This window comes from Anopheles funestus, chromosome 3RL, assembly GCF_943734845.2.
Source record: "Anopheles funestus chromosome 3RL, idAnoFuneDA-416_04, whole genome shotgun sequence".
Lineage (NCBI taxonomy): Eukaryota > Metazoa > Arthropoda > Insecta > Diptera > Culicidae > Anopheles > Anopheles funestus.
In genome coordinates, this window is record NC_064599.1 from 40,833,274 (window position 1) to 40,859,653 (window position 26,380).

General features: G+C 42.4%; 2 protein-coding genes across 9 annotated transcripts; one reads left to right on the plus strand and one right to left on the minus strand.

Moving 5' to 3' along the window:
• The first annotated feature begins 532 nt into the window (after positions 1 to 532).
• LOC125768830 (palmitoyltransferase app) lies at positions 533 to 21,300 on the plus strand. Of its 7 annotated transcripts, none has more exons than XM_049437010.1 (11): positions 533 to 596; positions 1,597 to 1,994; positions 11,276 to 11,795; positions 11,868 to 12,213; positions 12,312 to 12,423; positions 12,512 to 12,666; positions 12,764 to 12,885; positions 12,960 to 13,083; positions 13,568 to 13,652; positions 14,208 to 15,597; positions 18,966 to 19,077. In XM_049437010.1, exons 3-11 carry the CDS (start codon positions 11,638 to 11,640, stop codon positions 18,967 to 18,969), a joined length of 2,496 nt encoding a protein of 831 aa, XP_049292967.1. In that variant the 5' UTR covers positions 533 to 596; positions 1,597 to 1,994; positions 11,276 to 11,637; the 3' UTR covers positions 18,970 to 19,077. The 7 variants fall into 7 exon arrangements, with proteins under 7 accessions (XP_049292967.1, XP_049292972.1, XP_049292966.1 ...); XM_049437009.1 differs by lacking the exon at positions 533 to 596 and adding an exon at positions 603 to 742; XM_049437012.1 differs by lacking the exon at positions 533 to 596 and adding an exon at positions 603 to 731.
• A 2-nt stretch (positions 21,301 to 21,302) lies between these two features.
• On the minus strand, positions 21,303 to 25,895 carry LOC125768896 (mitochondrial thiamine pyrophosphate carrier-like). 2 transcript variants are annotated; one of them, XM_049437212.1, is made up of 2 exons: positions 25,622 to 25,895; positions 21,303 to 25,211 (listed from the first exon to the last, which is right to left on the minus strand). In XM_049437212.1, exon 2 carries the CDS (start codon positions 24,258 to 24,260, stop codon positions 23,337 to 23,339), a length of 924 nt encoding a protein of 307 aa, XP_049293169.1. In that variant the 5' UTR covers positions 24,261 to 25,211; positions 25,622 to 25,895; the 3' UTR covers positions 21,303 to 23,336. The 2 variants fall into 2 exon arrangements, with proteins under 2 accessions (XP_049293169.1, XP_049293170.1); XM_049437213.1 differs by lacking the exon at positions 25,622 to 25,895 and adding an exon at positions 25,298 to 25,570.
• Between the last annotated feature and the right edge of the window lie 485 nt (positions 25,896 to 26,380).

Here is a 26,380-nt window from a genome sequence, read left to right on the forward strand (position 1 = left end):
TAGGGGTATCCTACATGCAAAACCTACCCTTTTTTGATAGAAAGAATTATTTTTTGGTTTTAGGCACCATTAGTGTGTATATGATATGACACCTAAGGTCATGTCGGCCATTTCTGGCTAACTAGACTTATTTTTACCACGTAGTCGAATAGTCGGGGGACGCGATGGGACGCTCCGGATGAGATTTGAAACACGGTGCTATCGTGTGGAACCTGCCCCGTTTAACACATACACCACCGTGCCACCCTAATATGCACTAAGGTGTTTTAATTTATTGTATTCCAAGTCTATGATAGTAACTTTGCCATGAAATCGTGTTCGTTTGCGGAAAGTATTAAAAAGAGCACAAAAATGTGGAATAATGCAGAAACTAACGTAAAAATATGTATTTTTCTGCTTTTGACAGTTTTGAATCTGTCAGACAGCACTGAAGGCATCTTTCTATATACCTTGACCATCGCATGGAAGGCAACTATCTGCCTCTTTCACTCCTACAGGCAGACGATGGTCCTACTGTGAGCAACATAACAGGATTGGTTCTGTCATCATCTCTTCCATGTATGGTGATCGCGAACCGAAAGCAGCAGTAGAATTTGGTAACAATTGCAGACAAATTTGCTTTCTAGACGCTTTCTACCTGCTGGAATCTAGTTCAAATACGGCCAAAATGTGCGGGAATGTGCGGTTTAGTGAGCGCGTCTGTGCACGGGTGCAATAACCAGTGTTCTACGGTGATTAATTGGTTGGTTCAACCTTTTTGTCTCCTTGGGCCCGTCGCGACTGTGGGCAGCACAAATCGAATGGAACCAGGGAACAATACCAGCAGCAGCAATAAAAGCAACAAACACGTGAAGTTCCTTCGTAATCCATATCGATGTATTGCCACTTTCGCCTTGTGCGTTTCCACGGCGGCAATGGAAAACAGTGTACAATATTGAAGTTACGGAAGCGTCCATCGTCCGTACCTCAGCGCACTACACTTCTTGTACATCTCGAGGGGTAATAACAATAAGTAGAACACCGTGAGCATACGACGCTTTAAGGTTTCTCACAGTATCCAAATGTAGAATCCAAGCAATCTGCAACCTGTGCCACTACATCACGACGCGGTGTTTCGCTTTTAGTGCGTGAACGTACGTGTTCGTCAGGGTGATTATGTACGATTTTTGCTGTTGTTGTGTTGTGTCTTTTTGACCCTGTGATTTATTCGCTATATTTATGAAGAAATAATGCGTTTCCACCGTTTAGTGGCACCGAAGTGGAATCGTGGGCGGTAGTGGTGGTGTCGGAAAACAAAAGAGAAGGTGCAAAGTTGTGTATCGAAGGTCAATACGCGTGTCGTGACGGGTGCGTTTTACGAGTGATAAAATAAGCTGTTGCTGCAAATTCCTATCGAATCACGACCCCTTTTTGTTCCACTGCGTACACAGTTTTCTAGTGTTTAAATTGCCAGTATATTTATCAAATAGCGTTGCGTTTTCTGCCTAACTTTGATGACTAGCTTGCTCTTCATTTGACGATTAGTTAGTTTGAACATTTTTTATTTCGCGATCATTTTTTACAAAGGTTTTTCTTTCTACATTTTGTGCAATAAAGTGCATAGGCTTTTTGACAGATTGTGAATAAAGCTCCCACGGCACAATACCGAGAAGGGAAGTGAAAAGGCATGAAAGATTCCGAAGTTTAACCAGGTCCTATCCGGTTTACGTGAAAACACGTCTAGCAAGCCTCGACAGTGCCAGTGATGAGTGATGACGACCGTCAAATAGAATGTATTTGCAGTTCGCTGATTGAACGAGCCGCATCCGGCGGTTTGTGATGCAGACTGTTCGCAGTAGGCCGTGTCGGATGTTGAATCCTGTTCAAAGCATGCTGCGGCATTTGTGTAGTGGAAAGCGTAGTTGAATCGTCTTGCCGTGTGTTGTGTGCATACGTTCGCCATCCTGCTTTCTTCATTTTTATTCTGCACTGCTTATTTTCGGACTTGCTAACTGGTAAGTCATACATATTCGCATCGCAACATTAACGAATACCATCGAACAGCACAATACCATTTGGCCTCAGATATCATTGATCTGACCTACCTTTATTGATGTGTTTACCTATTTGCATGCTTCCATGAGTCATAATACAATGCTATGTTATTGTTGCTATCCTCTTCTTTCATCAATTTGTTGTATTATCTCGAAATCAACTGCAATGCTTAGTTATATCGATTACCTAGTATGTATAACCTTGTGTTGTTGTTTTTTTCATTTCGTTTTATTTTCCATTTCTACGCAGTACTAGTAGAGAGCTAGTACGGGATTGCACGCAAACTGTGTAAAATACAACACACACGTTTAGCTCCCTTTGGTACAGTAATGTTTCTATTCTATGCTATGAATTATAAATTTTGTTTTCATGTACAATGTCATTGTTTAGTTCTGATTGCAATGGTTCGAAGATTATTATTATTGTGATGATGATAAAAAATCATTCTCCATTCTGTTGTTCGGGCGTACGCCGACTTTTGAACCATCTTGCTAAATAGGTTGCTATGAGACTTAACCCCATGCAGGAAACTGTGTGACCCGGTTCTTGTGTGATCCTTGTGCCTATTGCAAAAACTAGGGCAAAATTGAGTTTCCTCCCTGTTGTAGTGTCGAAGTAAATGGAAAACCATTGGGCCATACTTCTTTATGAAGATAGTTGAAGACGACAGTCACTATCATATTTTCTATTTCTTGCGGGCGTTATTACATATTTTCAAAATGGCTTGCTTTTCTTAGTTATCGTTCATTATCAAAAGTAAATTAGGAACTAGAGCCCACATGTTTACTAAACTGCACATTCCACGAATCACGTACGCCACGTTTAATCGGTAACGTCGGATTATTGACATATGGTTATCAATACGGATATCTAATCCAAATAAAAATGAAAGTAAAAAATACCTTATCATGCCGGACTATTTCGGAACCCATGATGCGAAACTTCTGCACGGGTAGTGCGAAGTAATTAATAAATTACTGTGCTCGATTTTTGTGGCATTATCGTTATCACACCCGTGAATATGTTTTTGAGTTGCCTACATTCATGTTATTGCCCAAAAATGATGAGTAATGTTTTAAGATAACAGCCCAAATATCTAGTATTTGTTTTATCGTTTCCCATCGGTTCAAAAGACCAATCGATCTTTATCGGCAAAACATGGCCAGTTGCAGTTTTTGAGTTCTAATGTGCCTCCTTTGTTTGAACAGGACCCCATCAACAAACGTCAATTAGGTTGGCGCACAGAGAACAATACGCTTCGTTCAGATACGTAGGTACTTTGGAAAAGAAAATGTATATAAATAGTATGTCCGAAAATGCTACTGCTCTGCCTTGTAGGGAAGCTCACGCGAGATGTGGTGGAATGTATTTGCAATGCAATGACAAAACCGTGTAATTAGCGATAGGTGTCGAATATAAGCACGTGCTTCTTCCCGTAAAGCTGCCAAGTTTTTCACGTAGCTAATGCCCAATGTGTAGCCACCTTCCATCTGTTTCAGCTAGATATTCTAATTTGAACATGTCATGCCAAACCCATTATCGCAGTCTTCAATTTAGTACATATTGACACACCTATCAACAATGATTGTTGCAAACGCAACAGGGCAACAAATAATCCGAATAGGAGTTCGCGCTTTTTAATATTGTTCCTTTTATTACTTTTACAAATTGTTTTAAAGCAGAAGCAGAAAAAAAAAAAAAAATTAAAAAATTTAACGTCTTCCTCTGTCGGATGTTTTTTCGCTACAAAAGACGATTTGTCGTTCGCGCCCGCTCATCGCCTCGGTCATCGCCTTCGCCCGTCGGTCATCGACATAGCACTCATCTTCCTGAGTGCATACCGGCAGGCGCACTCGGGTTTGGTAACTCGGGCTCGTTTCACGCGCACGGCTGTCATCCTCCTGTCAATCGTCATCGACGTTGCTTTTGTCAACACTGGCCCCCAGTGTTTCAGCTTGTTGAAACACTTCCTCGTTGGTCGATGTCGATAGCTGCTACTTTAACAGCCGGTCGTTCGCATGTTTTTCCGGTTGCCAAACGCACATGTACTCGCCGAACTGCTCCGTCTTTGGATTGTATCGCGCGGATTATCCGACCTTTGGGCCAACAACCTCGTGGCAGATTTTCGTCGATGATCAGGACTACGTCTCCTTCTTTCAGTGGTTCACGTGGCTGGTACCACCTCGTCCTTCGGGTAAGGGTAGGAAGGTAGGCTGCTACCCATTTTCGCCAAAACATGTTGGCGTAGATTTGCGACGTTTTCCAATTGTTGCGTATCGTATCTGGTGAGTCGTCAAGTGTAACGAAGGGTTTTACTCCAGCCGACGACCCTAAAAGAAGGTGATTAGGTGTTATTGGGGCATCTTCCTCACTATCAACTGGCACATCCGTCAACGGACGAGCGTTCACGATGTGCTCGACTTCGATCAGCCAGCTGTTCAATATAGCGTCCGTCGGTTGCCTCGTAAACTCGATATTGCGTAGAGTTTGTTTTACCGTCCGAACTAGTCGCTCCCATGCCCCCCCGAAATGCGGTGCCGCTGGCGGATTGAAGCTCCATTTTGTGTCCGGTAAGCCCATCGTTTCGATCATCTCATTCACGTTTACCTCTTTTAGGGCCTCTCGAAGTTCACGACTTGCACCGACAAAATTAGTCCCTCTATCTGACAAGATTTCGACTGGCGTTCCGCGACGAGCGATGAAGTTTCGTATCGCTAGGATGCACGAACTGGTCGACAATGAGGGAACTGTTTCGATGTGTATCGCGCGCACCGTGAGGCAGGTAAACAATACTCCCCACCGCTTTTGTGTCTTGCGTCCATCTACTACGATGAATGGCCCAAAATAGTCGATTCCGGTGTAGCTAAACGGGCGTGAGAAGGGGGATAATCGAGAGACTGGTAGATCTCCCATCATGGGTTCGCATACGGCGGCTTTCCTCACTCTACAAAATTGGCAATTGGTTCTCACCCTATGACAGGCCATTCTTAAAGCAGGAACGTCATATTTTTGTCGTACCTCATTGATGACTGTCTGGTGATTTTGATGCCTGTACCGTCGGTGATAATCGTCCACGATAAGATCGGTGACTTTTCCAGCCTTCGGTAGGATGATGGGTCGTTTGGTATCGTGACCTACTTGACTGCATGCGTCGATTCTTCCCCTGACTCGTAACAATCCATCCGGGTCCATATACGGACTGCGTTTCACCAGAGGGCTGTTGCGAGGCAGTTTCTTTGAAGCGGTGATGGTGGTCTGGTCTGTGAGCAAGCGATATTCCTCAGGGTACGTGTTGCGCTGCACTTCTTTGATTATGATTCGTTCGGCTAGTTGCAGTTCTCGAGCTGTTAATGGTCCAGTTTGCCGGGCCAACGGTCGTCGACTGTTATGGAGAAAACGGCCTACATAACCAACCGATCTTAACAAACGCTTCCATCGGGAGAAACGTTCGAAATCGATTATTACACAGCTGGCAACGTGAGTGTTGACAATTTTTCGTTCCTCTTCAGTAGTTGATACCGGAACTGACTCGGTATTCCAGCTGTCTTCTGAGGAAGATAAGAACGCTGGTCCAGCAAACCACTGGCTTGCCGTTATGTGTGTGTTGAGCTTGGACCACTTAGTAGCTTCGTCGGCTACGTTGAAATGAGTTGATATCCAGTGCCACTCATTCACGTCGGTCTCTTCTAAGATTTCTCCTACTCGATGTGCCACGAAGGTACTGTATCTTCTATGGTCGGATCGCAGCCAGCAGATTACATCTTTTGAGTCGGTCCAGAACCACGTACTTCTAACCTCCTGACGATGGGCTTTCTTTACGGCATGTGCTAAGCGAGTGCCCAATACGGCGGCTTGAAGCTCTAATCTCGGGACTGACACGTACTTAAGAGGCGCCACTCTTGTTTTTCCACCGACGAGGGCGACCTCGATGTTTCCCTTTTGTTCGTAACGGAAGTAGGCGACTGCGGCGAATCCATCAATCCCTGCATCTACAAAAATATGAAGCTGTAGATTATTATTGTCGAGTTCGATTTGTCGCCGATAGCATCGTGGGATTGAAATGCCTTCGAGTTCCGGTAAACATTTAGACCAACTTCTCCACTTTTCATACTGAGCCGGTGGAATCGTTTGGTCCCAATCTATTCCTGCTCTCCAAACTTCTTGCAAGATTATTTTGAGGAAAAACAAGAAACCCGCAATTAGTCCTAACGGGTCGTATATCGACATAAGCAAGCTTAGTAGTTGACGCTTGGTGGGCACTGTCTTACTATCTAGGAAGGTATGTACCGATGCCGGGGTTTTGAAGCAAAAGGTATCACTTTGCGAGTCCCACCACATGCCTAGAACCTTATTTGGTGTTGAACTGGGCTCTAAAGTGAGGTCTTTTTGGTGTTGCGTACTGCTGTCGACAGCTTGGAGTACTTGCGTCGAGTTGGACATCCAATTATGGAGAGGGAATCCTCCTTGCGAGTGAATGAAGGTAACGTCTTGCGCCAATTTGATGGCCTCTTCCACATCTTCCACACTGGCCAACATATCATCGACGTAGTGGTCATTTGTTATGCATTTCGCTGCTTCGGGGTATTGTTCTCTGAATCGATTCGCGTTGACGTTCTTCACATATTGAGCACAGCTTGGCGAGCAGGATGCTCCGAATGTCATTCGCAGCATAATGTACTCATCCGGTTCGGCTTGCTCGTTACTCCATTTCCAAAGAAAGCGTTGGCTTTGAAGGTCTTCGTCGTTGATACAGACCTGGTGATACATCTCAGAGATATCCGCTGCGATCGCTATTCTTCGTTCCCGAAAACGTTGCAGGACACTAGACAGAGGAGCGAGAAGGTCTGGCCCCGTGGAGAGTGCTGAGTTTAACGAATGTCCCCGAAACGTGGCAGCCGCGTCCCACACGATACGAACTTTATTTGGCTTGTTCGGATTGAACACAGGGAATATGGGTAGATACCATGCCCGTGGATGGTTCGAAAGCTTCTCTGCAGGGGTTAGCAGGCGGATGTAGCCCTTTGCTACATATTCCTTCATCTTTGTATTCATGACGTCTCTGAGTTTTTTGTCCCTATTCATCTTCCGCTCGAGGCATTCCATTCTTTTCAATGCTAGGGATCGGTTTTTTGGAAGAGCTGTGTCGTCATAGTGCCATAATAGCCCCGTAGTGTATCTACCCTCCGTTAGCTTTGTTTTCTTCCTTAGCAGTTCCAAGGCTCGTTCATCTTCTTTGGACCGGATGACCTCGTGGAATACACCCCGAGGTTCTTCTAAAGAAAAGCTGCCCTTTAAAGCATTATCGATTCTTACCTCGATATCACGGCAATCACAAAGCCGCGCTCGGTGCGATGATATGACTTCGGGTCTCCTTGGAATGTGTCTCTGTCCGTCGCATCGTCCGGATACCACCCACCCGAGGCGCGTTTTCGTGGCGACAGGTTCATCGATGTAGCCTTCTACGGTTTTAAGAGGACGGGTTAGATGGTAGTTATCCATACCTAATAAAATCCGTGGTGCAGCAGTTTCGAACGATGGTATTGGCAACTGGGACAGATGCTGATATTTTCCCCCAAACTGGTCCATATCAAGGCTCTGAGTAGGCAACCCTAAACTACGGACAGTGCGAATTGCTGGGACCTCAAACTGACGATCTTGTTCTCGAATGCCCGAAATGTTGATGCTGACCTCAATCGACTCCGGCTCGTCGCGGTGCTGGCCTCCGGTCCAGCTAAGGCAAAGAGGTTTCGGCTTATCGCTTATGCCGAGCTTCTTGGCTAGGGCGTGTTCCATCAGGCTCACCGACGATCCTTCATCTAACAGCGCGATCACGTTCACTTCTTGGCCAGGGGCTCGTAGCGTAACAGGAACGTATCGGAGTAACACCTCACGATGCGTGTCTGCAGAATGAGAATTATTCGTCTCGTACTTGGAACTCCGTTCTTCGTTGTGGTAGCTGTGGAGAAGTGTGTGGTGTTTTTTCGAGCATCCTACCTTTCCGCAGGATTGCTGTAGTCGGCACTGGCTTTGATGTCGTCGTAGGCAGCACTTACACACGTGATGCTCTGTGACGTACTTCCAGCGATTCTCTGCACTCATGCGCAGGAATGCATCACATTCAGTCAGACGGTTGCACTCTTCATCGCACGCACATTTTCTCGAACCACCTTGGCTCGATTCAGCTTGAGCTGGACTCGTCACCACAACCTTCTGTCGAGGCTGAGTCGTTGTTGGATTTTGCGAGTGAACGTTGACGTGTTTCAGGACCCGCTTTTCCTCGCGCAAAGTGGATCTAGGACTTACTCTTAACGCTCCGTTTCTCACCTTCGTCATCCATTGCGCAAACTGTGCCAGAGTGATGCTCGGAAGGGTTTCGCAGTGCATACCCCAGTTCAGACGAAGTACCGCTGGGAGGCGAGCTACTAATTCCTCGAGCAGAGGACCATCATACGTGTTTTCCACGCCACTTTTCCTGACTGTTGCACAGATTTCCTCTACTTCGAGCCCATATTCAACTAGAGTTTCTAGCTTCTCCATTTTAGGTAACGGTGCATGGCGGATTTTATCGAGAAGCGTGCCGATAACGAGCTCTGGTCGACCGTACATTGTTTTCAGCGTCTCGAGAACCTCAGGCAGGTTGTCTCCGTAGTAGAGACGGCGCTTCACGGCCTTCAACGCGTGGCCTTTCAACGCTTCTCGCAAGCGTTGCATATTTTCCCCATCACTATAGCCGCAAAGCCGGGTTGATTCCTCAAATGATGCGAAAAACATATCCCATTCATCGGGATCACCTGAAAATATAGGCAGCTTACCACTTACTACCTTTCTTGCGGAAGCCTGGCTCCGCGTCAGCTCTCCTTCGCTGGTGAAGTGAGTGTGGTCGTACACGGTAGAACAAGGGTGCGGAAATCCATACGCCGCCCGTGGTTCAACTCTACTGCGGTTCGTCTCCATCTTTCGTTCCATGGCCGACAGTCTCTCCATTATAGTGACGATCGTACTAGACTGAATGGGCACCGGTTGAGACGCGCACTTGGAGCACTTCCATCCTCTTCCATGCGTGGTTTCGTCGTTTTCGATGCACGTTAGATGGATCTTCCGTGCACACTCATCACATTTCACCATCACACCCCTGCTGGATTGGTTGCACGCGTCGCACGTTTCGTCGATCGAACTGCTGCTCTGCGGGGCGTTACACTTTTCCATGCACGCCTTGATCTCTTCGAACAGCCGGCTGATCTCCTTCATCGTGGCTGGCTGGCTTCCAACCGCCGGGGACGCTGCTATACTTTCCTCGTTTGGGTTTGGTTTACAAACCCTGCACAGCCACTCGCGATTAAACACGGTTTCATCCTCGTTTACGCACCCGAGGTGGAACCAGTCGTTGCAAGCGTCGCACGCGACCATTTTATCGGTCGTAACAGCATTACAGATCGTGCAAGGCTGTTGGTTCTCCATCGTTGAAGTCTCCATTTTTGTCCGTTTTCACGAGCGTTCCGCGATTAGTAAATGTTCCGAATTTCCTCAGGAATCTTATAATCACTCGAATCGCGGTAACCAGCAACGCACACTACGCACAGAAAACGCGATTGTAATTTCTTCCGACTTTCCTCAAGAATGAAATTGTCCGTACTTCTATCGTATGTGTGGCAAATAGCTTCCACTCGTAAGGACACAAGAAGGCTACCGAACTGGGTAAATTGTGTTAAATTTTTTAAAATGTTGCAAACGCAACAGGGCAACAAATAATCCGAATAGGAGTTCGCGCTTTTTAATATTGTTCCTTTTATTACTTTTACAAATTGTTTTAAAGCAGAAGCAGAAAAAAAAAAAAAAATTAAAAAATTTAACGTCTTCCTCTGTCGGATGTTTTTTCGCTACAAAAGACGATTTGTCGTTCGCGCCCGCTCATCGCCTCGGTCATCGCCTTCGCCCGTCGGTCATCGACATAGCACTCATCTTCCTGAGTGCATACCGGCAGGCGCACTCGGGTTTGGTAACTCGGGCTCGTTTCACGCGCACGGCTGTCATCCTCCTGTCAATCGTCATCGACGTTGCTTTTGTCAACAATGATGTTAAATCATATCGTAACGCTCTATAGAAAAGAATATTTTAATAATTTGTTCGTTCAACAATCAATCTCTCAATTTTAAAACTGTGGATACAAGATCAAAACAGGTGTAACATAAATTATCAACAACGAATCGAAAAATCAGCAAATCATAAGTACTTTTTACAGATCATACTTTCATTCAACACTCTTAGTTTCATATTTTTCTAATACGTTGCAACATTTTACTTCTTAATTTTCGGCTTTCCGGCGCTGTTTTAGGGCCTCTTGTACTGTTACTGATGGCAAATTGGTCGAGATTAGTTACCGCAAGCAGTGTTCAATTTTGGTGCTGGACATTGCGGCAAACAAATGCGTGTGCGTTTATGTCTAATATGAGAAACTGCCGAAATGACATCGTATTATGGATAGCAGAAGGAAAGCCAAATGACTGTACTATGCATCCAATATTGATCCTTTCGATTAGCCTATATCGTGCATTAATTGGTTTTGCGTTCACATTCGGCATATGACCATTCGAACCCTAACGAAAACAACACACGTTGGTCGTGCAACGATTCCAATGTTTATTTACTTATTAGGCCATCTGCAGCATCAAACAACTACTAAATGATTTATTTTGTTCAATTTCGTCATCTGTGCATCTGAAAATTGGCGCAAAGCATTGAAAAAAGAATGTAGAAATCAATAAGCTAAGAAAAACTTTAAGATGTTATGCTGTGCGATAATGTAAAAATGTTTTTGAAAAAAAACACCAATTTATGTAGTTGGACGAAATTACTTAATTTTTGTAAATTTCCCTTCCATTGTGTTATCATGAAGAGGTTACTTATAAAAATACAAGAGAGTAGTTGTCATAAACGTATATTAAAAAAACGACACTAAACATACTCATACAATGTAGTATTGCACAGAAGGGTTAAGCTTAAAATAACCCGTTTGAATTTGTAGTGGCATAGAAATTAGCGCGGCAGTGGGATAGAGGAACACTAAAAAGAAAAACAAATATACACCATCATCCCATTGTTGATTGATTTTATTCTATTGGCAGCGATTAAATATTATCTAATATTCATCGAAAGGGCACACGCCGTCGTAGGGCGATGGTGAGTTGTGTCGTCGTAGGGCTGTGTGTTTTAATTTTTCTTTTTTCTTCTTTTTTTATTACAGAAATGTAGTGTAATCTATCGTTGCTTGAACATGCTCGTCAAGGACTCTGATGAAAGGAACCATAATCAACAAACGTCAGATTCCGCTGAAAAAAGAAAGCACATTTATTAGTATCAGGAAAATATATTGACAATTGATCATTCTGCAGCAGATCACGATTGCTATGCTCACAAACAACTTTTGCTTAGCAACGTCTTGACCTGATCATCAAACACACTGTTATGATATGGTTGTGTAAAGGTGATACAAAAACCAGGACTATTCCATCTTCTATGGTAGAGACAGCTGTAAGAAGGAACTATAGGACCTCTGGCAATAGTAACGCAACGTAGAAGACAAAATTCCGAATTAAAACGTAGAAAATGGCACCAAGTCAGAAGGTGACAAAAAAATGGGAAATCTTTGCCGGTCGGAACAAATTCTTCTGCGACGGATATTTGATGACGGCGCCAAACTCGGGTGTGTTTTATTTCACGGTTATACTGATTACCGCTACGAGTGGATTATTTTTCGTGTTCGAGTAAGTTTTCCCTAGATGTGTATCTTTAGCCAAGGAAATGTTACGTTTCTCTTACGTTTGCTCTGCTTACAGCTGCCCATTTCTGGCACAACGAATCACTCCAGCAATTCCTATCATCGGTGGTATACTGTTCATTTTCACGCTAAGCTCCCTGTTTCGGACGGCTTTCAGCGACCCGGGAATCATTCCGCGTGCGTCACAGGACGAGGCGGCTTACATTGAGAAGCAGATCGAGGTGCCGAACTCGCTCAACAGTCCCACCTATCGGCCACCGCCCCGCACGAAGGAGGTCTTCGTGAAAGGACAAACGGTGAAGCTCAAGTATTGCTTTACGTGCAAAATCTTCCGGCCACCGCGGGCCTCCCACTGCAGCTTATGTGATAATTGCGTTGATCGATTCGATCATCACTGTCCATGGGTGCGTATACAGTGTACAGTACACCGTGTCTAACCGGCATGCACATCTCGTTGGAAGTATTTACGTTTGTTTCTTCCACATTTTTGTATCGTTTGCAGGTGGGCAACTGCGTTGGTAAACGAAACTATCGGTTCTTCTACATGTTTATTGTTTCGTTAGCGTTTCTAGCAGTATTCATATTTTCTTGCACAACGACTCACATAGTAATGTGTACGTATCCTTACACACAATCAGGCCGAATGTTCATAGCTAATTATGTTTTCCATTCCATTTGCAAACTCTCAAACCCTTTAAACAGTATTAAAGGAAGATACCCAGTTCATTGACGTCGTCAAGCGGACTCCTTCCAGTGTGATAATAGCGATAATTTGTTTCTGTTCGGTGTGGTCTGTTATCGGGTTGGCTGGATTTCACACTTATCTTACTACGAGTGATCAAACAACGAATGAAGATGTAGGTACCTAAAGAGCTTCACCCCCAATACATACAACCGCTTTTTTTGTTAAGTACTTTTATACTATAATTCGTTTCCTTATTGTTATTTTCACAGATAAAAGGTTCATTCAGCTCAAAGGGTGGCCAACAGGCAATAAACCCGTATTCGCAGGGCAACATTTGCTTAAACTGTTTCCACATACTGTGCGGCCCAATAACACCATCGCTGATTGATCGGTAAGACGACGTTCATCGGTGTCTTTTAGCAGAGTAGCTAGGGTTTTTTCATTGGCTTTTCCGATTTGTTTTAGGCGCGGTGTTGTTACGGACGAGTATCGGACGCAAATGCAGGCGACATTTAAAATCAATGGTGCTATACCGTTGGTTGTAATGCAGCCAGGAATGGACACACTGAACAAACATTACAGTTTGGATGTAAGTTAAAACATTCCACCCAATTGTACGACTTGTACATCTTAGTTTGCACTCTCGTTAGCGCTGATGCGCTTTAATTGTTAAATATTTAAATTATTTGTTTATTCGAATATAAAGACATTTCGTCGTATTTGCATATATTAACTACTTTTAAACTTTTTTCGGTTTTGATATAAATTCTGCAATTTGTCAAACCATATACATTTATTTTTAACTTAAAAAGAAATAGAAAATATAAATAATGTTCCGGGGCGGCTCGGTGGTGTATGTGATAAACGGCGCCAGTCCACACGACAGAACTGGGGATCAAATCCCATCCAAAAAGTCGATCGAAATATTTAGATATTCAGGAAATTAAAAAGCAGTTAATCTCTTACTGCATTACTACACTTTCTACACGCGCATTGTTTAGCATCTGGCTACATTAATCAAAAACATTATTAAGAATCTAATTTGAACCGTTTATTTAATTTTCATATTTTAGCCTGAAATGCAAAACGCTACTAATGGAGCAGGTGTAGGCGGAAATGGTGTGTACCGGCAGCGCAGCTACGATAACTTACAAAATGGTAAGTCGACATCACCGGCTTCTTCAGTCAGCAACAGTGCTTTCACTAACCTAAACCATCTGAATGTAACTAACTCGAACTATGCATCAGCAGCAACCTCTGCTAGTGCTGCTAATACTACGACTAAAACGAATTTAAACAACCATACTCCAACACTGAACCATCTGCAACTTTCATCACAATCTACACCACAATATAATAATTTATCCTTATCTTACGTGAACCTTTCGCCAAAACAACCGCAACAACCACATCTGTACCACCATTCTGTGAAATGCAATCTTCTCAATCTAAATCACTCGCATAACACTTCCAACAACAATACCATCAACCACTCGTCCTCTAACAACGCATCCTTCCGCAATCGCCACAACCACCAACAACGCCAACTGTTGCCATCCTCCACGCCCACTACGAACATCCCGAACAATGTGAACAACTATGCGACATTCGATCGAACGTCAATCGATCCCACCGGGTTCGATCTTTCCACCTGTGCTGCTGCGGTATCATTGCAATCGCTGTTACCGGCAAATCATTTTTCCGACTCACCAGTTCCGATTCCAACGAATTTCAAATACTTCGCACCACAGTCAAAGTATAGTGCTAGTGGGACAAACATTGGTAATGGTGCTGGTAGCACGTATTGCTACAGCGATCAGAGTCAGCTGCTTGGGTCATCACTCGGTGGTGGAATATCTCCCTCCACGGTGCTGCTGAGTGGTGGTATTGGTGGTGGTCCGATGCCGCTACTAAAAAGCCAATCTGAATTTCTTCACAACACACAGCAGCCCCAACATCCTTTAACCCCGATTGGGGGCAGCAGTGTTTCCCAGCAGCAATTGCTTCAGCAAAAAACGCAACCGCTGCATATGATGAGCTTGAACATGACGCTACCGCGCTATCCTTACCATCGGAATCGTGCGATCGGTATTCGCAAATCATCTCATGATTTGCAATTTCCAATATATCAGCATCATCCGCTGGAGGATGGTAAGCAAACGATGTACGGCAGTAGTGGTACTTACAATTCGGGCCCGTACTGTTTGGGTAATGTACCTGATAGTAGTACGAACAGCTTAAACAATCACTTCAATCCAGCGGCAACTCCTGCGCCAATCGTGATTCCTTACAGTAACGGTTTAATGTTAAAAGATTCGTCAGCCTCGTCGTCGTCGTCAGGAGGTTCTTCATCCACCTCCGCTTCGACCGCTACCATATCGTCTAATTCAACGTCCTCCGCTACCTCATCGCTCGATCGACGCTGTCGAGGTAATCTACTGCCATCCGGTTCAGGATCTGGATCATATCTGGCAAGTTACGATACGATCACTACACTCTCTGATCACCAGCAGCAGCAACGACCAAATGTTACCCCCCACACCTGCCCTAACAGTCCGAGGACGATCCGCTGTGGCAGTCCAAGCTGCAGCAGTGAGTTAGATCCAATGCTACACTCGAAACCAAGCGGAGCAGGCAAACAACACACTAACGGAGGTTATCACCGCCACAGACACCATCAGCAGCAAAATGGAGGATATACCAAATTTTACCGTAAGCCATCTTATCAAATGAAATCATCACAATCGCCTACACCACCATTGGCACTACAATCGCCCTTGGCCGGTCCAACAACATTTGGTCACCAAGGGGCAGGAACCAACCCCGTATCACCGGCTCTTTCATTTAGCCAATTTAGTCCCAGTTTCTGGAGTGCGAACACGTGCGTTTCGTCGAGCAATCGGAGCAGCATGCTCAGTGCGGCCAGCACACTCGGTGGCAGCAGTACACCGTATGTTGAATGTACGAATGGCATGAATGGCAGTGATGGTGGTGGAAGTGGAGTTGGCGGAAGTGGCATGGGAGAACAAGGAACAGGTGGTACTATAGGAGGCGGAGTAGGAGGAGGAGGAGGAATGGGAAACAATACCGGTAATAATAGTCCGTACGTACAGCGGCGTGGCGGAAGCGACAAGCAACGCTTCTCAAACGTTTTCGAGTATCAGTTTAACAATTTCGATCTCAACTCAATACATGAGGATGCTACGAACGAAACCTAGCATATACTACATTTTTAGTTTTGTAATTTTTTATAATTTCACATAACGCTCTCCGCCTCCGTTTTCCACCTCATTTACAATTGATCATACACCTCTTAAACAACCAGTCGTGCAAAAATCACACTCTGCTGTGTTACTGTAATAAATGGAAAGATAAAAATTGATCCTTTTTTCCAACAGCTTCATTGTGAAAGGGTTTTTTTTGTTTGGCTATTACATGTTTTGCTCTTCAGTGTGTTTTAGCGAATGCACTGATAATTTTCCTATAATTTGCTGTTGGATTTTGTATCACCGGTAAACTGTTGTTTTTGTGTGGACAAAAACTGACTTTTTTGTTAAATAATGTAATTGAGTTGAAAGTTTGATTAGTTGATGTTTTATTTTACAATTGCAAATTATTTTCTATTATTTGATCATCTTAGATGAATAAACTCTCGAGATGAAGCAAATTTTATAAAAATGAATATATTAGCCGTTTATATGTTCAAATATGAATATTTATATGTTTAGTTCTCTCTAAAACGAGGAAGAAAGGAATAACTTTGGTTTTGTGTATCCAGATCAAATCATAATCAATATAAAACTATTCATCTTTTATCAAATCAAAGCCAAAAAGTTGCAATAATATTCTTAAGCCTAAGAAAATGTGATGAAAAAATTACAAAAATCCTAAAAATGTATCAGTCGTTCGAACATTCTAACAATCTGCATAATATTAGCAAATAATAGTTCTTATTTCATGCTCGAAAAGACGTTAAATAATTTGTTTGTTTGTGAAGCGATGGCAAAAGATTGTTACTGTTTTTTTTGTTCCCGAAACATGAAGTAGTATAACGTTAGAGGGAGTGATCCTTTGTTACTTTCGCTTTGTTTTACTGTATTGCTTTGTTCGCTAATGAGAAACACACACACATACTTTCGTCAAATTATCATTAAGGCTAATTAAGGTCATATTGATGATTTGTTTCTTCACATTCGTCGTAATTTATATCCTTTATTTTATATCCTTTTTGGTTTATTATGTTGCGCAAGTAGTATTTTTATTAGCAAATGATACAACAAATAATTATAAAAAAAAATTGAACAGGATTCAAATTTGTAGGACATGTAATGCGTTTGTTCTTGAAGGGAAAAAATTAAAAAAAAATACACACACACAGTTATTGTATATTTGTGATACGAAAACCAAAGGTTCATCACGCTTTTTAAATGTGCAAGACAGTATCGTGTGGTAAAAAAGCGAATACAGCTAATACATAAATTATTAGATTTATGAAAATTCCTTCTAAAGGAACATGTGAAAACCTGACCATTGTTACAAGTTCTTCCAGCTACACAAGTCGGTACTGTTGTTGATTTTATTTCAGGGCATTTAAAAAAAAACATTTTGTTCGAAAGTTAAAACATTTTTCTACAGTGAATGAATTAGATCAATAAGCAATGTCACTAATGAATACTATCTACAAATAGCTTATAAACATTTGTTTACTTAATTTCTTGCATATACAGATTTGTTGTCAACGTAAATATCTTTAATTACTCATTTCGATCAGAATCTACTAAAGAAGCAGGTTAATATCTGTTAATAGACAGAACACAGTACAGATTAAGACGAATCCTTCCTTAACACTGTTTCGAACGTTGAAAAGAATATGTTATAAAAACATTGAACAAACTGAAATGCGATTAAAAAAATAACTGAAACGAAAACAAATGACCTATTTATAGTCTCATCTGATGGTAGTAGACAAAATGAAACAAACAAACATAACAATAACAATCAATCATGTTGCGAAAAGTGCATCAATAAGTAAAACAAATCTTTTTAAAAAGATATACCTAGTAATGTTTCGAAATACACAAAACACGATTAAAGAATTTTCTATAGCCAATATCAGCAAAGCAAAAGTACAGTACTACACGTCTTCACTTAGCAATTGGTTGAGATTCATTTTGCTAGAGCACAATTGGAACCAAGCATTCTCAAGCCAATCATTCTTCTTTACTTTCGCACTCTCACTTTGTCCTGAGCCATAATTTACTAACCGGTGCCGTTATCAGTGTTTTGCGTGTTGCGTTGGGTATCGGTGAGTGTCACGTTCCTTTTATGAAACAATTCCAAATCGATTCAATTACAAATATGATCCTCCTCGTTTTCTACATTTGTTTTATCTCTTTTTGTTCCAAAGTTTCCAGTTGCAGATTCGTTTTTAGTATCTACCATTTACTCTGTCTATGATTCCGTTTGCATTTTTGTTTTTAGTGCGATAATTTTGTATATTTTTAGCTCACCTGTACTCCTGTTTTTCTAAGTCGAATAACATCTTGTGTTTGTTTTGTTCGGCTTGATTTCCTTCACTCTTTGTGCTGTTATGATAATGATGTAGAGCTTTTCGTACTGTTTCTTTGATATTTTGTGCAAGACAAAGTTTTTTTAAACTTTTTAGAATTTTTAACTAATCCAATAATTGCGTTTATTTCAGTTTAATTTTTAGCACATAAATTGTTATTTTGAGCGAATAGGTTTGGGAACGAATAAAAGTTACTCAGTCAGTGCTGATGAGAAAATTGCAATAAGTGTAATCTCTTCATAATAGAAAAAAATAGTCAAAGTTCTACATAATATGAAAGTCTCACAAGCAGCACAAATACAACAAAAACATTTTAAATCAGTAATACAAACTATAACATACAGTAATATGAATTCATCTTAATCCTTCAATCATTACATACGTACTAATGATTGTTAAAATTAAAAACTGTAAACTATGATTAGTAAACAATAAGATATTAAAATGTCCTCACAAATACGCGGCATATCCTAGCTGTGTGTAGTAATACGTTGTTTTTTTCTCATTTTATTTGTATTTAATTATTTTCTTTTTCTGTAGTTGAAACCGTTGTAGATATATAACTTTATAAAATTCTTGTATTCGTTGCGTTTTAACACTATTACGGTTGTCGTTTTACGATTTGGCAATAAATCAAGCCTGAGAACTGAAATTTGTTGCTGTTTGGGCATGCATCTTCCTTTGTTTCCTTTTCTTCTTCCAACCTTTTCTGTTTGCTATTTATAACTCTTGCAACGCTACTTTGTCAAGAGTCCGTACTTTACGTTAGAGTTTGTTACTTCATCTGTTTAACTTATCTTTACTGATTAGATTACTCGCAAAATACTACTATTACTAATAGAAAGCATTTACTTATTAATCCGTTAATTTGTTTTTGTTTTCTCATTTCTTTCCATACGCAGATAAATCAAACAGTGTGGCCCATCTAGTAGAAAATGAAGCGCCCCTTTCAACGACTGGCAATGTTTCCATGTTGTCTGTTGGTGCCGTTGGAGGTAATGTCGGCCAAGACCATATCGATACCACGACCACAACTGTCCTACTCGACGAAGACGGTATGGAGTTGGAAACAAGAGCCGTGGGTCTACCGTCGGATGAATCCAGCAATAAGTTAACGGGCAGCTATACGAACCTGTTTCGCGAATCGTTAACGAACGGTGCGAATAATGGCCCAACGAGTGGTCAACAGGGAAAGCTCAATTATCATCATTCGAACATGATGATGAGCGAGTGCGACAAAATACAAAGTGCAGACGAAATCATCAACGTTAGCGAACTTATGATGGTGTGCAGCGTTAGTGGGCACGAGAATGTGTACAGCAATGTGCCACCGGCAGAAATTTCTCCGTCCGGATCGGCGGTAGGTCTACTATCTCCTAAACGGGCCAGTGTAGGGAGTAGCAATGTTTCCGGGGTAGACGTTACCACGGCGTCCGTTGGTCCAGTTGGTTATCAACATGTATACTCGAATGTCACCGGTGCCGGAGGTCCTGCCGTTCCTGACCTGTCCACTGTTCCTACGGGGAATGGAACAGCCATGCAACAACGACATTCACACCACGCCCATCACCACCATCTAGCACTAAACGACCCATCACAGTTGCTCAGTTCTTCGTTTATCAGCAACGATCTCGATCTCGACGATCCAGTCCTTTCGAGCTCTTTTACCACGGCGAAAAACATAAGCACGATGACGAAAATGCAACCACCACCCTCAGCAAGTCATGGAGGGACTGTTGCATTGCCACAGCAACAACCACATCAAAAGCAGCCGCAAACAATGATTACTACGATCGAGATGAAAAACGTCATCAAAACGCTCGATCCGAATGTAATCATACAGCAAACATCAAACAGTTCCGGTGGCACGGTACCCATCACTATCACGCCGGCAATAGCATCCCTGTCGACGACTAATGTAATCGCTAGTAATGGCGGTCCGTCGTCGGTCCACCACAACAACAACGGCCACGGCGAATCGTCGATGTTTATTTCACCGAGTGCAAGTCGGATGCGATTGCTTCAGGAATCCACCATGATTGATACGGCACTCGATCTCGACAGCTTGGACGGTTCGATAGGAAACCATTCGCAGTCCTGCCTGGTGAAAACAGCCATCGTGTAGTAGGATATCGCGAGCAAAAAACCGTTCCAAAGATATTTACATTCCGATGCACTAGTAGCACTGTTCGTGCGCTTCTCCTCGCAACTAGAACAAAGCGTGTGAAATAATGGTGAAGCACCATAACTCCGTCACCAAAATAACTGTTCGGTACAAAAAAACGTTCTCATGTTGGTGCATTTGTTAAACTCCTTTGCCAACTGAGCTGATGGATCAGCATCAAACCCTATCATCACAATGCGCGTTATTATGAAGGTGTAGATACAACTGACGAATAGTTCAAATAGAAAGCGGTTAGTACGACTAACAAGCGAACCGCTTGTTACTATAGTGGCCGTTTAATCTTTTTAAATCATCCACGTACGATTTCTTCTCCAGTGAACTTGTGCATACTAGCTCGTAGAGAGACTTTCACTTCACCGTTCCCCTCAGTAATCTGGTTCAAAATAGGCCAGAACATTAGATGAAGAAAAAAATACAATACAGCCAGCCGCAACAATATGATAGAAGAATTGAAATGATAGACCTATGCGACTAGTGTGACGTAAAGGAAAATCGGATAATATGATTCTTTACCATCCATTATCTATTTCCCCTTAACTTTCTTGTTTATGCTTAAAACCCCATTTCAATAGAATGAAAAAAAACAACATTGTTTCTAGTTATATGCTGTGTTTCGGATGGTAAACCAATGTCGAATTGGATGTGAAGGTAATCGAGGATGATAACCTGATGGTGAATTCAACCGATTGCTAGAGTGATACAAGACAACGATTGAAATTGAAATACAGAGAAGAAGAAGAAAAAGTTCTGTGTTTAACTGCTTTACGACACTAATCCTTAGGATGTATATTTTGTCTTGTTAAAAGGATACGAGGGAGCGAAATACGAGGATCAACTTCCGTACTGACAGGGAAAGCAACAGTGAAATAAATACAACATTGTTGAAAACATAGCAAAAACATACCAATTGTTGTTTGTATGACAGAGAGACAGCGAGAGAGAGAGAGAGAGAGAGAGAGAAAGCGTAAATTGAATGAGACAGGGATGTGTGTGTTCAATGATTAAGTTTATACGTTTGATTATAAACCATAATAAAACATTGTACAGGATAAGATTGTATTTTCTGATTATTGGTTTTATTTTCACTTCGTTCGTTCTCTGTTAGGATATTGTTTACCTTTGTTTCACTTTTAACTGTATGTGTGTGCAGTCATAACTACCCAGAATCGGCCGTTAGTAATTTTCCAATGCTTCACGGCGATGTTGTGTTTTACTAGCCCTTAAGAAACCAACTTTCGCCAAATCTACTGAAAAGCTGGCTCATGGATAACCAATCCCGTATATCTATCCCGTTTATTTCAACCGACAGAACAGTTAACGCATGGAAAGTGAGGAAGAATAATTTCCACTCTACCGACTGACCTACAATATCGACCATTTATCTGTGTCTAATAGCAATACGATTAACAGTTTTTTTTTTAGAAAATCATCAACCTGTTCCTTTGAGTTAGGGTTCGTCAGCTGGCACAAAACAAGTGAAGGAAAATATTAAAAGGAGCTTTGTTGTTGTTTTATTCACGCAATTAATGTAGATAAATAAAAAACTCAATATAAAGTGTTGGCCCCATCTTAGGTAGTCGTGAACAGAACTGCACCACAAACTCTTCCTATCCTCCGACGCTGTACGCAAAGCAATTGACTATTGTGTTCACGGTAAAGTTTGCGCATGTGAGGGAAGAAGTGTCGCCCTACATTGCCAATATATTGACTGTAATATAATGTCGCTTTATTGTCGTTCTCCAACTGTATCTAGTCTTTTTCAAACCGTTGTCGTTAAGTATACACATACATTTTTCCTATTTCATTGCATCACTTTGCTTTTTTTACAAATTTCGCCTTCGTTTAATCTACAAATAAAACCGTGTTTTAAATACTTATCTAATATTTCATATTCCATGTCTGCAATCTTACTTGGGCATACAGGCCGCGGGCGCGCACAGAAAGCGCAACATTTATAATTCCATCTACTAATTGTTTGTGTATGTGGCATGTACAATTTGAGGGTGTTGTGCGTATAGTGTAATGAACTGTTCTTTTGCTAACGAAATTCGTGTTTGGCTATTGTACTCGTAAAGCGCGATAATGTGTGCCTAAACCAGATATCCCGAAAAGTGAGAAAAAGAAGTAGAAGAAGAAAAACATTTTTTACATTTCCATACTTGCCAAAATTAAAGCACTAAACAAAAAAATTGGATAAATTGCAAAACACAAACCAACGTATACTCTCTCATGCGTATTTAGCCATTTAATCTGCCTGAATGAACGACACTAAATATCTAATTGTAACGTAAACGTTTTCCTGAGTTCATTGCTTACTCGCTGAATACAACGGACTGCGTAAATTTAAACAAAGAGAAATCGTCACATGTTATACCGTAACTATGAGACATTAGGAACTAAAGCAATCTCAATATTTGAGCAGTACAAAATTAAGTACATCTCCGTTCATTGCCGATGTGTCTGATTCACACTGCCGCACTACTCCGATTAAGCGACATATTAGGCATTTGCGGCGTGTGTGTGTGTGTATGTGTGCTTTTTCTTGTCTTAACATCTAGCTAAACTATATCCATTCTGGATAGGATTCGTGATGAAGCAAGTTGCATTATTCGATACTGTAGCAAAGCATTGTTTGTTTCAAATGAGTTCCTTATGAGTAGGCCTTTTAATTTTTTGACCGGTAACATTCTGTTTTTCCTTTTCATATCGAACCTCCTAAAATTGGAAACAAATCATTGGACAAAGTGTTTATAACTTTGCAAGTCAAGTGTGATATGGAACGTTACGCATTTCACTGGATCTATACTACTTTATCCCATCCCTCCTGCGTTCAATTCACATCTTCTGGAGGGGTATGTGGATTCCTGTTTGCCTTGCATTACCCGTGTTTTGATGTAAACACCTGTCTGAGCACTTGGCGACTGGAAGACAAGCGTATGACGGAGGGGGGGAGGGGTGGGGTGTTTGTTTGAACATAAGAAAACGTATTCACTTGCAATGCCACCGGAAAGGCGTTCGAAGAACTTTATCCCTGTGAGAGCTGCCATTGGGATGGAAATCGCAGACGCGCTTCCACGATCACCTACTATCAGTGGTTCAGAATAAGCACCATTTCGTCGTAGATCGCAAAGTAAAACGCGGACATAAAACACGCCTTCAACAGTGCAGGATAGAGACCCTTGTACAGCCCGATCATGCCCTCCTGCTTTGCGATATTGTACAGACAGTTGAACATGTTATCACAAACAAAGTGTCGCCCATACGTTTGGCGGCTTTTGGCGAAGCCCTGTATCTGTAACCGCTTTTTGGCGAGATCCAGCGGATAAACCAGCAGTTTCGTACACAGCCCTGCCAACCCACCGCAGATGAACAACTCAATCGCCGGTAACGTCTCGTTGGCGCTGATATTGAAATACTGCCGGAACATGCTGCCGAAGATGTTGTAGAACATAAACTGTCCACCGGTTAGTGGTGCAATCTGGAGGACGCTCGGGCCCAGCCCTCGGTAGAGTCCACGAACGCCTTCGTACGTGTAGATGAGCTTCAGTCCCTGAACCGAGCTGCGATACCCTCGGCCTGGGTCTTGTGAGATCAGCCGTGTGCGGACGACATCGAGTGGTAGCGTAATTACGGTAGCAAACGTACCGCTTAGCGCACCGCATACAAAGTTTCGACCACTCTGATGCCGCTCAAAAGTGTCGACCGTTCGCAACAGATGGTTAAATCGTTCATACGACGAAAACTGCGCCACGCCGTAAATGATCGATAGCACCTGTGCCGGATTGTGACCCTTCCAGAAGGCACGGAGACCTTCTTCGCGATACACTAGCCGGGTCGATTGTGCGATGGTGCGATACTTCGAGGTAACATGCTGTTCGCTGAGCGGTTCTACTTGCAGCTGGAAGCGGATCTTCAGCACATCCAACGGCTGACAGATGAATCGCGTTATGCACCCAGCAAAGCCTCCTGCGATGCCCGAGTTCGATGCCGTATCGTTTTTGTCCCGATCCATGATACATACACTCTCTTTCTATCTTTTGTGTGAATGCCTCTCCTTTCGTACGTTGCTACGCAACGAGCGCTAAACAGCGGAAATCACGGACATACACACACGCTTGATCAGTAATATTCAAACGGCAACGTATAGCCACATTTCAAAACAATAGTGCACTTGCTAGACGAATTCACCATTGCGTTTCCATTACGCAGCTAGTATAGTAACAGTTGCGTGTACGGCGGTAATGGTTTCCTTTCGCTGCCCTTTTTCGGTTAGAATTCTTCTGTTCCCACACACGCACACAGGCAGATGTAAGTTACACTTCCTAATTCGTGTGGACACGTTCCTTTCAGAGCACCGAACAACATATGTCTGGAGCACCAAACAACTTTCACACAGTGTGCACAACGTGTGTAACCCGAAAAATGAGATTGTTATATCATCACCACCTTCTTTTTCACGTTCGTCTTAGTCGCTGTAGTCGCCGTAGCTCGATTTGCGAGGTTAGAATTTAGATACTGCTGTTGCTGCTACTGTTGTTGTTTTTGTAACCATCGCCATAACCACACCACCGCACCCGCTGCACAACGTTAGTTTCGTAAGGACGCTAAAACAGCAGCGACAGAGCACTGCCGAAACTTCCATTCCTCTGTCGGATTTACCGAGTTCGCTTCATTTGGTTTGTTTTCGTTGGATGGGAAGGAGATTTGTCACCTTCACCCTTATCGGCTCACGTTTCAAGGTGCAATCGTGCACTCGTTGCTCGTTTTCTCCACTCTCGGTGCAAGCTTTTGTTCATCATCGATTCCGAGCGCTTAGTTTGATGAGTGCTTTGTTTTTTATATGACTACAATGTCTCTTACGTGTGCGCCTTTACACTATCAGGTGGCTTAGGTGGCCTTCATTAGGCGCCTGGCACGTCCACCGTCCATGTAACCACCACTTCAAGGTTATGCATCTTTCATCCTAAAACGAATCAAATAACGACGGAACGTGAGTACCCTTCCCAATAATGGTTATTAAAATATATTCTTCCTATTTACAGTACCGACCAGTGTACTTTCGTGACAGCGGCAGACACTTATTTTAGATAATTTGACGCGTTTGCTACAAACACAACAACACCACAACAATTTCACCATGTGCGTCGCTATTAATAGCACAGCCGAGTCTATTTTCACACGCCATTCAAATCAAGACGACAACAACACCCCTCGGTGTGACATAAGAGACAGCCGGTTTTCTGTCCCAGAGAACCACATGTAAACAAACGGCACAACTTGAAAGGAAAAAAGGCTTCACCACAGGGCGTACGTGTTTACGTAAACGTTTGCCACCGACACGTCTCTTCTGAATGCGCCTCTCTCTATGCTTACCTTGTCGGACGATATAGGTACGTTCGTTCGTCGATTTCACCAATAATAAAAACGCAAGGTCGAGGCCAAATTTAATAAATCGAGCGCAGGTAAACTAATGTACTACCCATCGTCGTATCGGTTGCCTTTTCTAATGAGCGTGCCTGTGCCCGTGTATGAGTTTTTGAGGATTACAGGTGCTATTGCGCACGAAAAGTTGCTTCGATTTGTTTACGAGTGGACTATTTTGACAGCAACCGAAACAGCTGACGTTTTTAGGTGGAGTGTGAGATCATGATTGGACCGCAAGTGTGACACTGATGCACTCTGAAATGCCATACACTAACTAATTACATTGCTTATAGGAAGGCAATGAAGAAATTATACTCTCACTATCAATTAATGTGTAGAAACGCTATCAAACATAAAAGAATCATCTTTTCTTTAGGTTCGGACTGTGCACTGTGAACTGGTGAACACTGTGCATTACAGTTTAAATTTGAACACGAGTATTGTCGGTGGGATTTTTTATGCACAACTGGAAACTAGCTTGCGATCCACTCAGTAATAACACAGCATTAATACCGACGAGCTACCCATCAAAAATAAAAAAACACCCGTCAAAACACTTACCAGAAATGGCTTTTTTGATATCATCCGAAAGACAGGTAGACAGAAATTGTCTTATGCCATCACAGACAATTGTTTTAGTATTTCACAAGGATACCTTTGCACATGTGATCATAGATTATGATTGAAGATCTTCTTCTAATAGCAGTT

Coding starts and splice junctions, on each gene's coding strand:
- LOC125768896 (XM_049437212.1), bottom strand. CDS start 24,260: ATGGATCGGGACAAAAACGATACGGCATCGAACTCGGGCATCGCAGGA.
- LOC125768830 (XM_049437010.1), top strand. CDS start 11,638: ATGGCACCAAGTCAGAAGGTGACAAAAAAATGGGAAATCTTTGCCGGT. Junction 12,886..12,959: donor ACACCATCGCTGATTGATCG/GTAAGACGACGT, acceptor GATTTGTTTTAG/GCGCGGTGTTGTTACGGACG. Junction 13,653..14,207: donor CTACGATAACTTACAAAATG/GTAAGTCGACAT, acceptor CCGACTCACCAG/TTCCGATTCCAACGAATTTC.